The sequence below is a fragment of the Pristis pectinata genome, chromosome 9 (assembly GCF_009764475.1).
Source record: "Pristis pectinata isolate sPriPec2 chromosome 9, sPriPec2.1.pri, whole genome shotgun sequence".
NCBI lineage: Eukaryota > Metazoa > Chordata > Chondrichthyes > Rhinopristiformes > Pristidae > Pristis > Pristis pectinata.
In genome coordinates this window covers 5887261-5905079 of record NC_067413.1, presented here as the reverse complement: position 1 = coordinate 5905079, position 17819 = coordinate 5887261, and the positions used below count along the sequence as shown (strand labels likewise).

The following is a 17819-nucleotide window of genomic DNA, read 5'->3' as shown; positions in this document are numbered from 1 at the left end:
ATTCTGACTCCTTTTGTTTCTTAACAGATGCTGCTTGACTGGTTGGGCTTTCCAAATATTCTCTTTTTTTCAGATTTCTAGTAACTGCGCTGTATCTCTCAGTTGCAGCATGAACTTTCTTTGTTTTTCTCTCTTTGCTCTTCCTCCATTTATGGCCCCACCTGACAGATTAGCTGCTGTTGCCGAGCCTTTACCACCATTTTGTACACACCAGTCTGTCATCCATCTTCTCTTGGTCTGCCCCAAATTCAGACATCCACTTTGAATCCATCCCACCCTCTTCCCTACCACTTAAAACATGCCTGATTTCTAAATTTTCCCAGTTCTGATGAAAGGTCATAAACCTGAAATGTTAACTCTGATTCTCTCTCCTCAGGTGCTGCCTGACATGCTGAGTATGTTCAGCATTTTCAGTTTTTATTTCGGGCATACCTTGCGCTGTCTCTGACTTCAGACGCACCAATGTGGTTGGCTCTTAGCCTCTGTGACAGCCATATCCTGTGAATAACAGTTAGAAAAACAGTCTCAAAACAGAGGAGATGAAATGAGACTCTGTGCCTTGGATAATAACTGCCTGAGGGGGAAAAAGTTGTTTGTTAGGTCTCTCTTACTCCTAGTTCATTGAAAGCAGCGTCGCAGGTAGAAAGGGTGGTGAAAAAGGCATTTAGCACACTGGCCAGTCAGGGCATTGAGTATAGGAGTTGGGACATTATGTTGCAGTTGTATAAGTCATTGATGAGGCTGCGCTTGGAGTACTGTACAGTTTTGGTTACCCTCTTATAGGAAAGCTGTGGTTAAACTGGAAGGAGTGCAGAGAAGATTTATGAGGATGTTTCTTGAACTAGACGGCTTTTTATTCCTTGGAATGTAGGAGAGCGAGGGGTGATCTTATGGCAGTGTTTAAAATTGAGTGGCATTGATAAGGTGGATGGTAACAGTCTTTTCCCCCAGGGTAGGGGAGTCCAAAACTAGGGGGCTTGGGTTTAGGGTGAGAGGGGAAAAATTTAAAAGGGACCTGAGGGGCAACTTCTTCATGGTGGGTGGTGAGTGTGTGGAATGAGCTGCCAGATGAAGTGGGTGAGGCAGGTACCATTTAACAAGCACTTGGATAGGTACATGGAGAGACGGGGCTTAGAGGGATATGGGCTGAATGCAGGAAATTGGGACTAGCTGGGTGGACACTGTGTTTGGCATGGACTGGTTGGGCCGAAGGCCCTGTATCCATGCTGTATTGCTTTATGACTCTATTCAAGATCGTGGAATTCTGATTATTAATCAATAATATCAAAATTTAGAAACCTTAATGAGAAACTTGCAGAATAGCATAATGAGCCATGTTCCCCAAAAAAAAAGCCCAGTTAGGGAACTGGAAATCACTGAAATTACCTGAAAGAAATAATGTCTGCTTGCTTGCTCCATTTGGGATAAGTTTGAGATGGGATGAAGGACTTTTCCAGGAGGAGGGACCACACATTCTGCAATTTGCTGGGGATCTTGGTTGACTTCAATCTTCACAATAAGAAGAAATCAAATTCAGTAGGGGGAGGGGGAAGAGAATGACAAAGAAATACTGAATGTCATGATTATTAGTACTCTTGACCTGCACAGAGGAAGAGTAAATAGTAACTGTGGGAAATCTTGCTTTAAAGACTACATGAGGCAAGTTTAATACAGCAGCTCAGAGGTAGACCCATTCTCTACGCAAGTACAGTAAGACTCCAGTAACCTGGCATCCTCAGACATTTCATGGTGCTGGATTGGCAGATTTTCCAGACTTTTGAATATTGCTATAAATACCGCAGCATACTTCTGTGTAGATATTACACAGATGTTAGACATTATCCATCTACATTCCACATTTACGGGAAAAATGTACAGGGTGAAAATGGTGTGTCACAACTTGTAAAATATACTTGCTTTTTGCAGGGCCAGTACTCTCCATTGTACACCACTTGGACCTTTCACTGCTCATCCATTTAAGAACTGTTCTGTAGTTGGTGGTACTGTAGCTATGATCCAGAGTCCCAAGATGTATAAACAAGGAATTTAAATTCGGTTAATTAAATCTAGTATTAAGAAGGTAGTACCAAAAATTGTGACTGAAAATACTAGATTGTCGTGTAAGCCCTATTTGTTCCACCAGTGTCTCTTGGTAAAGGACACCAAAAACAGTTTAGTTTCATATAGAATTGTACAGTGATACAGCACAGATGGTCATACAGTTACTCTGCCAGTTGTTTGACTTGCTATTTCTTACTCATTGCCCCAATATTTGTTGTTTTGAAGTATTTCTTAGCTTCCACTACCCCTTCTAGCTGCACAAACAAATAGCTATGAGGAACATATCTCCCCTCTTTTGTTTTTAAAACCAGTTATTTTAAAACTCTGCCTTTTGTTTCCTGAGACAGTGGAAATAGTTTCACCCCACCTGTACAATCAGAAGCTCAATTTGTAACACTTTAATCAAATCTCCCCTTCTGTAGTCTAAGAACAATCACAGATTTCTTGTCTGTGCACTTCAAAGTCCTTCAGTGGTAACTTTCCAATAAATCTCCTCTCTGTTCTCTCCAAGGCCTTCACATCCTCCCAGTTATGATTCTGTGGAATACTAGTGAAGGGGGTATGACATTGCTGCTAGTGTTTACTGTTTAGTCACCTTTGATTAACAAACACATCAACAATAGACTAGGTAAAGGACAGCAGGCTGTAATGAAAGGCTTGTTTACCTACGTACATCCCAGACAGATGATAAATAATCAGTGTTGAACTACAAGAATTTCTGGTCAAACCTCTGCATTACCAAGGTGAGGGTGATATTTCCCAGCATAGTGAATGTGCAACATTGCTCAGTGTGGTGCTCAGAAAGCCACATTACTCCAGCTGAGCCCAACCTTCATTTTATTTGCTTTTAAAGCCAACGATCTGGTACGATTTATAAACTGTCTCTTCAGCTTGTCCTACCATCTTCACAGATTTGTATAAATAGACAGCCAGATTTCTTGTTCCTGCAGCTACATTAACTTTGCACTGTTTAATTTACATTGCCCCAGTTAGTTTTCCAAAACTTATCACTTCACACATTACTGCGTTATGTTTCATTTGTCAAGCTTCATGAGTCAAAGCTTTTGATGACAGCAAATTTCTAACATCAGGTTCCAAGATGAATATTCATCAAAATATTTTAGAAACAATTATCTAGCACACAGTAACTTTTTTTTAGAGCATGATATGATGGTAAACTGGGGATGCACAGGAGGCTGGAATTGAGAATATATTCTCTGCCTGGAGGAGAGGAGCCAGATCAATCAAATTCAACATCCTGAAGAACTGTGATATTTGTGACCCATTTCCAAAGTGACCAAATCTGCCGAGATGCTACCTTAGCATACTTCAATATCATTTGACCTGTTGATTTTCTATGCTCTTGCCTTTTCAGCATTGCTCTGTATCCAGGACTTCCCGCACTGCTTGTTTCGTTTCTTACATGTTATTTCTGGAGCCCCAACCCTACTCTGAAGGTTGCACCAAACAAACTGCTGGAGGAACCAAGCAGGTCAAGCAGCATCTGCAGAGGGAAATGGGCAGTAGGTGTCTCGGGTCGAGACCCTTCATTTGGGCCAGATACAAATTAAAGTCGGGCTTTGACCCAAAATGTCAACTGTCCATTTCCCTCTACAGATGCTGCTCGACTTGTTGAGTTCCTCCAGCATCTTGTTTATTGCACTCTCTACCAACTTCTCTTGATCTTCATTAACATTATAACTGGCAGCTGATGATATCCGACTCTGCCTCCTTCCTGCTGTCGGAGCACTTGTCTGACATGATAAACAGCGAGGTAATGATACAGCTCTATAAAAGTGTGGTTAGGCCACACTTAGAGGACTGTGTCCAGTTCTGGTCGCCTCATTATAGGAAGGATGTGGAAGCGTTGGAAAGGGTGCAGAGGAGATTTACCAGGATGCTGCCTCGTTTAGGGAGTATGGATTATGAAGAGAGACTAATGGAGCTAGGGCTTTACTCTTTGGAGAGAAGGAGGTTGAGAGGAGACATGATAGAGGTGTGGAGATGATAGAGACATGATAGTGGTGGTGGAGGCAGGTACATTGGTCAAATTGAAGAGATTGCTAGATAGGCATGTGGAGGAATTTAAAAGGGATATGGGGGAGGAAGGGGTTAGATAGTCTTAGGCGAGGTTTAAAGTTTGGCACAACATCGTGGGCCGAAGGGCCTGTATTGTGCTGTACTGTTTTCTGATTCTAAACTAATCAGAACTCCCTGCTGCTGCAGAGAGAAGATCAAGGTCCCTGCTATATGCGCCTTTTGGTACAATTTCATTAGCTTCCCTTGTCATTCCTAAGCCTGTCATTAATTTGTACCTGATTTATAATGTGTTTGAACCAATTTTAAATGCCAGGTTCTCTCCATTATCGACTGAGTCAGTGTTACACCGCACGGAAATAAGTCCTGTGGTCCATTGAACTTGCACCAACCAACGAGCACCCATTTCCATTGATTCAGCACTAATCCCATTTTATTCTTCCCATATTCCTGTCACTTCCTTCAGATCTCACCACTTGCCTACACACTAGTGTCAATTTAGAGCCACCAATTAACCTACCAAACTGCAAGTTTGATCCACAATGGTCCACCTGTGGTCCTTTGGCCCACAATGTTGTGCCGACCTTTTAAACCTCACCTAAGGCTATCTAACCCCTACCTCCCCCATATCCCTCTATTTTAAATTCCTCCATATGCCTATCTAGCAATCTCTTCAATTAGACCAATGTACCTGCCTCCACCACCACCCCAGGCAGCGCATTCCATGCCCCAACTACTCTGGGTAAAAAAAAACCTTCCTCTGATATCTCCCTTGAACTTCCCACCTATTACTTTAAAGCCATGTCTATTGAGCATTGGTGCCCTGGGAAAGAGGCGCTGGCCGTCTACCCTATCTATTCCTTTTAATATTTTGTACACCTCTATCACGTATCCCCTCATCCTCTTTCTCTCCAAAGAGTGAAGCCCTAGCTCCCTTAGTCTCTCCTCATAATCCATACTCTCCAAACCAGGCAGCATCCTGGTAAATCTCCTCTGCACCCTTTCAAACGCTTCCACATCCTTCTTATAATAAGGCGACCAGAACTGGACACAGTACTCAGACACAGTACACAGTGTGGTCTAACCAGAGTTTTGTCCTCACAGCTCCTAGACATGGCTAGCTATATGTTGAGACAGTGAAGCTGTCCTGTTTGGCAGATACTTAACAGGAAAAAAGATAATGAATCTTAAAGCAACATCCTACATTGAGTAAGCCAACTGTAAAGTATTTGTGCATGCAGAATTTTAGTTTACTGAATTAAAAATGCATCAAGGTAGAAATGGGCTACAACAAAGGTACATTCTTAATGATACTTATTTCCAGCAATGATAACTTACTATATAAACAGAAAACAGCAGATATCTCCGAGCTTCAGTGAAGAGAAGCAGCATTTTGGTGCAATGTATTTTATTTCAGATTTCCAGCACCTGCAGTATTTTGCTTTTGATAGCCTTCTTCAGTAATGGCGCAATACACAAAAACTGCTGGATGAACTCAGCATGTCAGGAAACATCCATGGAGGGAAATAAACAGTCAATGTTTCAGGCCAAGACCCTTCATCAGGACTGGAAAGGAAGAGGGCAGAAGCTAGAATAAGAAGGTGGGGGGGAGGGGGAGGAGCACACGCAGGCAGGTAATGGAACAGGCAGCAAGGAATGCCTTGCTTAAGCTTGAATTGAGCAAGCTTGACAGATTTCAGAATGACACTATAGAATCTTCACATCACAGACTGAGTATCAATTGACTCGTGTCCTGACAAACCTGCCTTAGAAAGTGAGAAGCAGAACTGGCTGAACTCCAGGACCTAGTATTGCCTCAAACCAATGATTGCCAGGAACTTTTTGTATATGAGTAAACCTTGGACCTACGTTAATAATGGGGGGGAGAAAAAGGTACAAAGATTGCGTCTATGACCAAAGATGTGCTATAAAGTCATCTCATTAGAAATTAACGATTTTAAAAAAAATGGAATTCAATTCTGCTAAAAAATGCAATCTGTTGAATTGCTGCTGTGGAACATTGAATATCTAAGCAAGTTTGAAGCTTTTCTGAAATATACAAGACCATTGGGCTTCAACAGGCTCGATTGAATTGAAAAGCAGAATCACAAAATTAGAATGTAGGTATCAACAACTATTTGGGCTATTTTTAATCCAATGAGAGAACCTAACTAAAACTATATTCTCATTTAACTTATTTACAACAAATCAATGTGTACTGGACAGATACCTACAATGGTTGCAAGCGTTATACAGGCCATGCCCAGCTTACAAATGCCCGATTTGTGTATAGCCTTTACGTATGAGTGTTCAAGAGACCAGTGGGATGGAGTTTCTGGCTGCTGTGGGGCTGCAGGCATCTTCTGCTGTGTTGAAACTGAGTCTGTGGCCGAGTTTCCGACTTGGAACTGTACGGGTTACGAACAGTTCATGGATAAGATATCTTTATTAGTCACATGTACATCGAAACACACAGTGAAATACATCTTTTGCGTAGTGTGTTCTGGGGGCAGCCTGCAAGTGTCGCCACGCTTCTGGTGCCAGTATAGCATGCCCACAACTTCCTAACCTGTACGTCTTTGGAATGTAGGAGGAAACCGGAGCACGTGGAGGAAACCACACAGACACAGGGAGAACGTACAGACTCCTTACAGACGGTGGCCGGAATTGAACCCGGGTCGCTGGCGCTGTAAAGTGTTACACTAACCATTACACTATCGTGCCTGCTGTACCGTACACTACGGTACTGTGAAAGGGAATGGAAATCTTTCGTAACTTGGGAATGACCTGTAGTTATGATGGGTATCCTTGTGATGAACTGGCAGCAGTCACAAATGGGATTCCACCTCTCTCTAGAAATCCTGCTACAGTAAAACTCGGCTAATTGGTACCTGATTGTTTGGAAATCCAAATTACTTGACATCTGACTTACTGGGCTCCATTAAACTTGGTTCACTGGAAAATTCAATGTATCATAATGTACAGTTGATTGTTTGCAATCAAGGAAGCTATGAATTGACAAGGTCCTTGCGGTAGGCTGGTCTAGAAGGTTAGATCACGTGGGATCCAGGGTGATCTAGCCAATTGGATACATATTTGTCTTGGTGTTGGAGTCAGAGGGTGGCAATGGAGGGTTGCTTTTCCATGTTGGAGGCCTGTGAGCAGCGGTGTGCCACAGGGAATCAGCGCTGGGTCCGCTGGTTGTCGTGTACATTAACAATTTGGGTGAGGATGTAAGTGACGTGATCAGTAGCCAAATGCGCACAGACGGGACTCGCTCACGTAGGCACCTTGGTTGGCAACTCGTGTTGGGCTGAAAGGCCTGTTTCTCGACTCTATGACTCTAATTATGGTGAGCTTTAGATTTTACTCAACAAAGATCAAAGATAAATTTAATCGGTATAATAACATTACAAACTCAAGAATTGTAAATATGATGCACATCGTGTGAAAGTTTAGATAATAGTTGACTTTGAAATGGCTTTCACTTTTTCCTCACTTATTTGGTATTAAACTCCAAACTTATTTGTGTTTAAATTCTGGAGGTGGTTTTTGCTTCTGCCATTACAAATCCACCATTATATGTTATTGTTTTTATATTTAGATACAAATAGGCTGTGTTGTTATTTCCATTCACTTGGGGCTGCCGTAGTAGCATTTTTGTAACCACTTACTGAGGCTGATTTGTAATGGAAAAAATGCTCCACACTGACTTGTTATAATTTTCCGATTCAGTTTTTTCCTTTTATATTTTATCATCCATTTATCTTTTATGCTTTCATTTTTGTCCATCACTTCTGACTTGAGGGGAAAGTATCAAGCTTTGGAACAAAAATAGCAAGTTAGTAACCATAGTTGTGCCAATGATCTTCATCATTTTTCTTACTGTAATGGTTATGTTAGCGAGGAGGTAAAGTGGAGGTGTGTATTTTGCATCCAATGAAAGCTGTTTTTAGACTCTTTTTAACTGGTTACAAAGAAGCACATTAACCTCTGGGTGTAAATTTCCTGGGAACCCTGATAAATGTCACCAAGAAAATCAAAGTTACAGTAAAGATTTTAACTTGTATACAAGTCAGCTTATTCTGTTTATTTGGATATATTATTATTGCTATTTTTGCATGTATTCTGATGTGATGTAGTTTCTGCTTTTAGTAATTAGGAAAGAACAGCAAATACAGTGATCATTTTTTCTTTTGGTAATAAAGGGCTGACTGAGCGTAACATACAGTCCTGACTCTAGGTGCAAGTCTATTGGAAGACTTGTGCACAGTGTCACTATTAGTTGATCTGTTACCCAAGATACTGGGCTGGATTTTGCTACTCTTTCACAGGCAAGTGCAAGTGTAATATTTACTGGCTTTGCCCCAGAACTTGGTGTACTTTTGAGAGTCATTTTGATGCAGGGCTTTCCTACAATGTTTTTGGACTTGTGAGAACTGCAGAAGCAACTCTGTATCCCTCATGTCAATTGAGGAATTGTTACTGAGTTGCTTGGAGTTTGAACCTTGAAGTGTCAGGAGACATTTGTGACAGTGTAACATTGGCATCTACCACGTAACAAGGAGAAACTGTACAGGTTTGTCCTGAGCAGAAACAGCAGTGCAAATTCAATCCAGCTAAGTATTGCCCAGTTGGTCTACACGCGATGCCTCTCATCACTTTTTTCATGATTATTGACAGAGCTATTGTAGCATTTAAAAATCCTGTGTGGTGATTCTCAGTTTGATTTCACCAGGTCTTCTGACCTCCTCTTTGTCTTATTTCAAAGGTGCACAAAAGAGTGAATCCTAGAGATGAGACGGTCTGCCCTTGATATCTTTTGGTCAAGTGTGGTATCAAGGAGCACTGGTAAAACTGAGAATCGAGTTTTCCACTGGTTGAAGTTTTACCTTACATAAAGGAAGATGATTAAGACTCTGGCAGCTCCAACAAGCGTAAGGCCTTAACTAACAGGAAGGAACTCAGTGGGTCAGGCAGCATCTGTGGAGGGAAGTGGACAGTCGATGTTTCGGGTCGAGACCCTTCATCTGGACTTCGAGGGCAGATAGCCAGTATAAAGAGGTGGAGGGAAGGGGTGGAGCAAGAGCTAGCAGGCGATAGGTGGATCCAAGTAGGAGGGTGATGGACAGATGGAGGGGAGAGTGGGAATAGTACCAGAAGCTGGGAGGTGATCGGTGGAAGTGACAAAGGGTGAAAATGATGGAATCTGACAGGTGAAGAAGATGGAACCAAATAAGGAAGATGGGGAGGGCAGATGGGAACAGTGGGTGATGGGCAGAGGGAGAGGGTAGGGGGAGGGAAAAGAGATGGGGTCAATAACCATGCCCGATCGTGGTGATGGCAGATGGGTAGTTGAGGAGGAGAAGAGAAAAGGGACAGAGGAGGAGCAGTTTACCCGAAGTTGGAGAATCCAGTGTTAGTGCCATCAGATTGTGGACTACCCAGGCGGAATATAAGGTGTTGTTCCTCTACTTTGCGTTTGGCCTCACCTTGGCAGTAGAGGAGGCCGAGGACAGACATGTCGGTGTGGGAATGGGAAAGAGCATTAAAATAGCTGGCAGCCAGGAGCTCCAGACAACCACGGCAGATGGAGCACAGGCGCTCAGCAAAGCAGTTGCCCAGTCTGCGTCCCGCCTCACCGATGTGGAGTAGGTCACATCGGGAGCACTGGATGCTATAAATGAGGCAAGAGAACGTGCATGTGAGACTCCCTCACCTGGAAGGGCTGTTTAGGGTGTGGTGAGGGAGGATGTGTAGGGACAGGCATTACACCCTGTGCGGTTGCATCCCGAAAGTGAATTTAAAAAAATATATATTTTTCTCTGACAGGTTGTTTGTCAGTCATTAATACAAAATTTATTCTGTTAAAGAAAAATGTACCTTTTATCTGAAGGGGAGCTTTCAGATTACTTTTACAGAAATTTTTATAACTGCAGCATAGGAACTTCTTGCCATTCTGTAGGTTTCAAGCTCAGTGTTCCAATGAGATACTGTTAGATATTCTAGAGGAACAGAGCAACTTGGACAGAACTTGCTGATTTTTGTGCTTAACTTCCTTTGTGGCTGCTAAAACATTGCTGTCTGATTTGCATGCTAGCCCCATCTCTACTGGAAAATTCAGACCCATCAAAGTCTCGTGATCCTATTTAAAGTGGTTCCCTCAGTCCTGGAACTGCATGGGGGAGGGGGGTGGAAAGTTATGCGTAAGTATCACGTATTAATGTTGGTTGGCTGTAATCACTTTGTTTAGTAAAATGAGATGTATATGGAAAAGATGGCTATCTGCAATGCTTGGGGCAGTCCCGGAAACACGGGTCACAGCTGCTGAAGGTCATCATTTTGTGGTCACTTATTTCCCTACATGCTGGATTATTTTGGCCAGTACAGAGCTGTCTTGCCCTACTGAGCAAATTAAATCTTTGCACATTTGCCTAAAAATAAAATGTGCTAAATTTAGTAAGAGCTCTAGTACAGTTCTAACCAAGGCTTCTTGGACATTTCCAAACTTTAGAATTCAAAATGAAAATGGGCATTAAAGTAGTTTAAATATTCCCCGGAGTGGAGTAACTTTGACTCCTGGTGGGGGGGGGGGGGGGGGGGGGTGGAGAAAAAAGTGCTTCTAACATCTAGAAAGCAGGTGATTTGTGATATTCAGCCTCCTTGTTAGGTTGTTGATTTCACAAATGGATCAGTCAAACTATAAAAAAGCAATTGACATGGTAGTTTTTAAATCAGGAAAAACATCATAGGCTATAAGGAATAAGCAATTTTATTTTTGGTGGTTTACTTGAAAGTTGGTGCTAACTGTTAAGTAATTTATTTAACCATGCTCTCTTTCAGCAAACACCTACCTCTTCATGATGCAAGCACAAGGCAAAATGTTGAGGGACAATGTGCGAACTATTGGCATCCTGATTCGAGACCGCTACACAAAGAGGAATAGCACTCTGAATGGCACAGGTGAGCAAACTTAGTTATTGTGACACAACCTTTTAAAAAAAAAACTTGTTGGGCATTAAATTTCCCATGCAGTACATTTTTTTTAAGAGATTGCTGCAAGTATCCAAGTAACTTGCATGGTCAAAATGGTAGTGTGAAACTGAAAATGAAATGGGCTAAATTTTAATCCAGTCAAATGGCTTAAATTACAAATAGCAAATCATGCCTTACTACAGCTTAAAACATTGGTGACAAAGTTGTAATCAGCAAAGCTGACTCTGTGGTTAAGAAGGCATGTGGTGTATTGTCCTTCCTCAGTCATGGAATTGAATTTAGAAGCCAAGAAGTAATTTTGCAGCCATATAGGACCCTGGTCAGACCCCACTTGGAGTACTGTGCTCAGTTCTGGTCACCTCACTACAGGAAGGATGTGGAAGCCATAGAAAGGGTGCAGGGGAGATTTACAAGGATGTTGCTTGGATTGGGGAGCATGCCTTATGAAAACAGGTTGAGGGAACTTGGTCTTTTCTCCTTGGAGTGATGGAGGGTGAGAGGTGACCTGATAGAGGTGTATAAGATAAGAGGCATTGATCATGTGGATAGTTAGAGGCTTTTTCCCAGGGCTGAAATGGTGGCCACAAGAGGACACCAGTTTAAGGTGCTGGGGAGTAGGTACAGAGGAGATGTCAGGGGTAAGTTTTTTACTCAGAGAGTGGTGAGTGCATGGAATGGGCTGCCGGCAATGGTGGTGGAGGCAGATACGATAGGGTCTTTTAAGAGACTTTTGGATAGGTACATGGAGCTGAGAAAAATAGAGGGCTATGGGTAAGCCTAGTAATTTCTAAGGTAGGGACATGTTTGGCACAGCTTTGTGGGCCGAAGGGCCTGTATTGTGCTGTAGGTTTTCTATGTTTCTAAAGCTGCTGCATCTGGAACTGTTGCTGAATCAGGCAAGTTAGCTCTTGCCCTTGCAGCTTCCTTCATTTCTGTCCCAAACTTGGTAGGCCAGCTTATATTGGACAGTAGCAGGAGCAGGCTTTGTTAGGGGAAATTACTTTGTGAAATGAGCTATTTCTTTGCTGGTTTCTTTCGAACATAGAACAGTACAGCACAGGAACAAGCCCATTGGCCCACGATGTTGTGGGCACCTTTGCTGTTGAGATCAAACTCTTACTGTTCTATCTCGAAAATCATGCAGCCGTTCTCCAGTTGAGAATAGGGATAGAGAAAAGGCTCTATTCTCTTGAATTTTTCCTCTGTGAGATTGAGCACTTTCAAAATAACAAGTCAACTGATGCCTAGCCCTAATGTGCCTATAATTTATTGGTTTCTGTGTACTTGCTATCATTCACACTCGTACATTTCACTTGCTGTACTTGCAGTAGCTTTACTTAATTAACGAAACATTCTGATCAGTAAATCAACTTTCCATTTCCTTGGCTGTACCCAATATTGTTTTCCTTGCAAGGATGTGTGCTTTCTTGTAATTCCAGTATTTTCTTTTATTGCTTCAAATGTTAATTCTGGCCGCTGTCTGTAAGGAGTTTGTACGTTCTCCCCGTGTCTGCGTGGGTTTCCTCCGGGTGCTCCGGTTTCCTCCCACATTCCAAAGACGTACGGGTTAGGAAGCTGTGGGCATGCTATGTTGGCGCCAGAAGCATGGCGACACTTGTGGGCTGCCCCCAGAGCACTCTATGCAAAAGATGTATTTCACTGTGTGTTTCAATGTACATGTGACTAAGAAAGATATCTTAAATGACTAGTATTTTATCCAGAGGATGTTTGCTGCTAAACTGTTTCTGTTGGATCTATGGCATGGTGACCAGAACTGTATGCAGTACTCCGGCAAGATTTTATAAAGTTGGGGCATAACTACCCTACTTCTGTTTTCAGTGCCCTGACTATGACGGTCAGTGTCCCATATGTCTTTCTACCTGTGTTGCCACCTTCAAGGATCTGTGGACTTGTACTCAGAGATCTCTCAGTTCCTGGGACCCTACCATTCATGGTATATGTCTTAGCCTTATTCGAACTGCCAAAATGCATCACCTCACATTTACCTGAATTAAACTCCATCTGCCATTTCTCAGCCCATTTCCCCAACACATTGATATCTTTCTGCAGCCTAAGATTATCCCCTACGTTATCAATGACTCCACCAATCTTCCTGTCATCTGTGAACTAGCTGATCATGCCTCCCTGTGGACAATCGCTAGTCACAGACATCCAGTTGCAAAACGACCCTCTACTATCACCCTCTGAATCCTAATGCTAAGCCAATTTTGGATCCAATTTACCAGCTTGCCCTGGATTCCATGGGCCTTAACCTTTTGAACCACTCTTCCATGTGAGACCTTGTCAATGGCCTTGCTTAAGTCCATGTAGTCCATATCTACTGCATTGCCCTCATCGAAACACTTTGTTACCTCTTCAGAAAGATTCAATCAGGTTGGCCAGACAGGATCTGCCCTTGATAAAGCCATCCTGGCCATGAGATGAAGGGTCTCGACCTGAAAACATTGACTCACCATTTCCCTCCACAGATGCTGCCTGGCCTGCTGAATTACTCCAGGAGTCTGCTTTATACTCCAGATTCCAACATCTGCAGTCTCTTGTGTCTCTATGCTGGCTATATCTGATTAGTCCCCGCCTTTTCAAGTGATTTTTAATCCTGTCCCTCAGAATTTTTTCCATTATGTTCTCTGTTACTGATGTTGGGCTTAGAGGTTTGTGATTGTCAAAGTTTTTCCTGCTGCCTTTCTTGAAAAGGGATACCGCGTTTGCTGTACCACTAAGGCATCAAGTCTTCCCCTTTATGGGGGCTTGCACTATAATTTCACCTTCCCCTTCACTGAATCCTCCAACTACAAAGTCTGTGAATGCCAGTGAAGAGTATTCATTTAGGACCTCACCTGTTATCCCTAATGGGCCCCGCTCTTTACCCTGGTCATTTATTTGCCCTTGTACTTAAAAAAAAAGCACCTTCAGATTTGCCTTAATCCTGTCTCCTAGTGACATTTCATCATTCTTTTTTGCTTTCCTAATTTCCTTTTTAGGTACTTTTATACGCTTGATGGGGCTCCCGTGCCTTTTGTTCTCTCTATCTACCCCTCCATATCCCTCAACATCCAGATTCCCTGTACTCGTTATCCTTGGCTTTGACTCTTATAGGAGTAATGTTGAGATTCCTTCTCTAACTAAAAGCACACTTTGATGACATAGACATGCAAACTTGTAGAACTGCAGGAATACATAGCACAAGAGGAGACCAATTTTCTTTTGCTGCTCTTTTACCAGAGCACTCCAAGACACATGCTTCAATTCTGCTCGACCTCTAAACTTATGAAGTTATTTCTCTTTCAACCATTTAATTACTTTTTTCCCTTTAAATGATGTACTTTAGTTATTCCTCTGGCAAGACATTCTGCACGAAGAACCTTTTCCTGAACGCTTGGTGACTTTTTAAAATTCTTTATCTTTTGATCTTTTATCCTATCAAAAGTTTTCAATATTATGTTTTCCTTTTATCTCAGTGGAGATAATCCAGGGTTATTTGGAGCTAAATGGGAAGAATATAAGCCAGCTCGGCTGCTTAATGAGTCTGGGAAATCAGACTCTAGTAACACAGAACCTGATTTCCCAGACTCATTCATCAGCCAGCTCGGCTGCTTAAATACAAAGATTGAGCATTGCAAACCTGACGAGCTCATGCACCGGTTGCCATGGAAATTTGGTTTCAATCTTCCCCCATAAATTGCATAATCACAAACAAGCCAACCTTTAAGAAAACATGCGGATTCCCATGGAGGATGCTCCTTTATTGAATAAAGGCATTTTGGTATGCTCCTAATGATTTTGACAGACCCAGATGAAACATTCTGATTTTTTTTAATATTAATTATTTGTGATATTGTTAAGCACCTGTTCGTACTTTTATCGTAGTTGTGAACAGTGAATAATTTCATTAAGGTTACCACTAAATATTGGAGTCAGTCATACGGCACAGAAATGGGTTTTAGGGCCCAACACGTCCTTGCTGGCCTGCTTGCCCATCGATACTACTCTCATTTGCTCACATTAAGGCCATATCCTTCTATCATTTGCCTGTCTAAATGCCTTTTAAATGTACTAATTGTACCTTATTCTGCCACCACTGTTAGCACATTCCAGGTATCAACCACACTTTGTGTGTGATCCCCTTTCAAATTCTTTTTTACCTGTCATCTTGTTTCTGATACCCCCTAGCATGGGAAAAATATTTTGACTATCTACCCTATCTATGTGTCTCATAGTCTTAGATACATACAGAACGGTAACCACAAATCAGTTTCAGATTCATTCAGTAAGCTTTTTGAGGGTTTTTAGATAATATACTAGAGGGTATGCATTGAAGGTGAGAGGGGGTAAGTTCAAAGGAGATGTGCGCAGCAAGTTTATTTTACACAGAGTGGTGGGTGCCTGGAATGTGCAGCTGGAGGTGGTGGTGGAAGCAGGTATGATCTTAGGTAGGTTCTTAGATAGGCATGTGAATACTCAGAGAATGGAGGGATAGGAACAAGGTGCAGGCAGAAGGGATTATAATTGGGCATCAGTACCTTAATTAGTTTGGCACAACATCATGGGCCAAAGGGCCTGTTCCTGTGCTGTAATGTTCTATATACCTCTATCAGGTCACTCCTAAGTCGTCTTCACTCCAGGGAAAACAAGCTCAGCCTCTCTATTCTCTCCCCATAACTAAAGTCCTCCGGTCTAGGCAACATACTGGTGAATCTCCTCTGCACTCTCTCCAGTGCAATCACATCTTTTCTATAGTGTGGCGATCAGAACTCCACACAGTTCTCCATGTGGCCTAGTCATTATTTTATAAAGTTGCAACATAACATTCCCAACTCTTTTATTCTCTGCCCCAAGTTGATGAAGGGAGTGCAGTAGATGTGGTCTACATGGATTTTAGTAAAGTGTTTGGCAAGGTTCCACATGGTAGGCTTCTTCAGAAGGTCAGAGGGCAAGGGATCCAGGGAGGCTTGGCCGTGTGGATTCAGAATTGGCTTGTATGTTGAAAGCAGAGGGTTGTGGTGGAGGGAGGGCATTCAGATTGGAGGGCTGTGACTAGTGGTGTCCCATAAGGATCGGTTCTGGGACCTCTACTTTTCGTGATATTTATTAATGACTTGGATGAAGGGGTGGATTAGCAAGTTTGCAGATGACACAAAGTTGTAGATAGTGTGGAGGACTGTCGAAGCTTGCAGAGGGATATTGATAGGATGCAGAGCTGGGCTGAGAAGTGGCAAATGGAGTTCAATCTGGAGAAGTGTGAGGTGGTACACTTTGGAAGGACTAACTCCAAGGTGGAGTACAAGGTTAATGGCAAGATTCTGGGGAGTGTGGAGGAGCAGGGGGATCTGGGGGTTCATATCCACAATGACTGAAAGTCGCCTCACAGGTGGATAGGGTAGTTAAGAAAGCTTATGGGATGTTAGCTTTCATAAGTCGTGGGATCGAGTTTAATAGCTGCGAGGTAATGTTGCAGCTCTCTACAAAACTCTGGTTAGACCACACTTGGAGTACTGTGTCCAGTTCTGGTTGCCTCATTATAGGAAGGATGTGGAAGCGTTGGAAAGAGTGCAGAGGAGATTTACCAGGATGCTGCCTGGATTGGAGAGTATGGATTATGAGGAGAGACTAAAGGAGCTTGGGCTTGAAGAGAAGGAGGATGAGGGGAGACATGATAGAGGTATACAAAATACTAAGAGGAATAGATAGAGTAGACAGCCAGTGCACCAATGCTCAATACAAGAGGGCATGGCTTTAAAGTAATGGGTGGGAGGTTCAAGGGAGATATCAGAGGGAGGTTTTTCACCCAGAGAGTGGTTGGTGCATGGAATGCAATGCCTGGGGTAGTGGTGGAGGCTGATACGTTGGTCGAGTTCAAGAGATTGTTAGATAAGCATATGGAGGAATTTAAAATAGCGGAATATGTGGGAGGAAGGGGTTAGATAGACTCAGGCATGGTTTAAAGGGCGGCGTAAGATGGTGGGCCAAAGGGCCTGTATTGTGCTGTATTGTTCTATGGTCCTAATCCATGAAATCAGGCATCAATCTGTGTTGCCACTTTCGGGGAACTATCTGCTTGGATCCCTGGGTGTCTCTGTTCATGAATTTTCCTTTGTGTCCTCTGTATTGTATATGTTCGAACTTGATGTACTTGTGCATGGAATGATCTGTCTGGGTGGCATGCAAACAAAAGCTTTTCATTGTATCTCAGTACATGTGACAATAATAAACGAATTACCAATTGCCCCCTATTTGATTTCACAAAATGCATCACCTCGCGTTGGGATTAAATTCCATCCGCCAACTCTCTGCCCAGCTCTCCGTCTGATCTATATCCCGCTGTGCTTCTAGATGATCTTCCTTGCTATCCACAACACCACCAACTTTCATGTTATCTGCAAACTTGCAAATCATGTCTCCTACATTCACAGCCAAGTCATTAATATACAGTATATCACAAACAAAAAGGATTCCAGCTCCTTGGTGAATATAGATTAAAAGAGTTCATTTGTGGCCTCGACCACATCCCTTGGCTCCACCCTTGGATTACCCTTAGTCCCCAAGGGAACCCACTCTTCCTAGTTACCCTCTTACTCTTAGTATACTTACAGAATGACTTGGGAATCTTGCCTGCCGAGGATATATAAGATATCTTTATTAGTCACGTGTACACCAAAACACACGGTGAAATGCATTTTTTGCATAGAGTGTTCTGGGGGCAGCCC

General features: G+C 42.6%; 1 protein-coding gene across 1 annotated transcript in view; it reads left to right on the top strand.

Annotated features, from left to right (window-relative positions):
- Positions 1–17819, top strand: part of b4galt6 (UDP-Gal:betaGlcNAc beta 1,4- galactosyltransferase, polypeptide 6) — a 58127-nt gene that overhangs the window by 16322 nt on the left and 23986 nt on the right. Inside the window, exon 2 of the mRNA XM_052022986.1 lies at positions 10942–11061. Coding sequence (XP_051878946.1) covers positions 10942–11061 — 120 coding nt within the window. The remainder of the gene's footprint in view (positions 1–10941; positions 11062–17819) is intronic.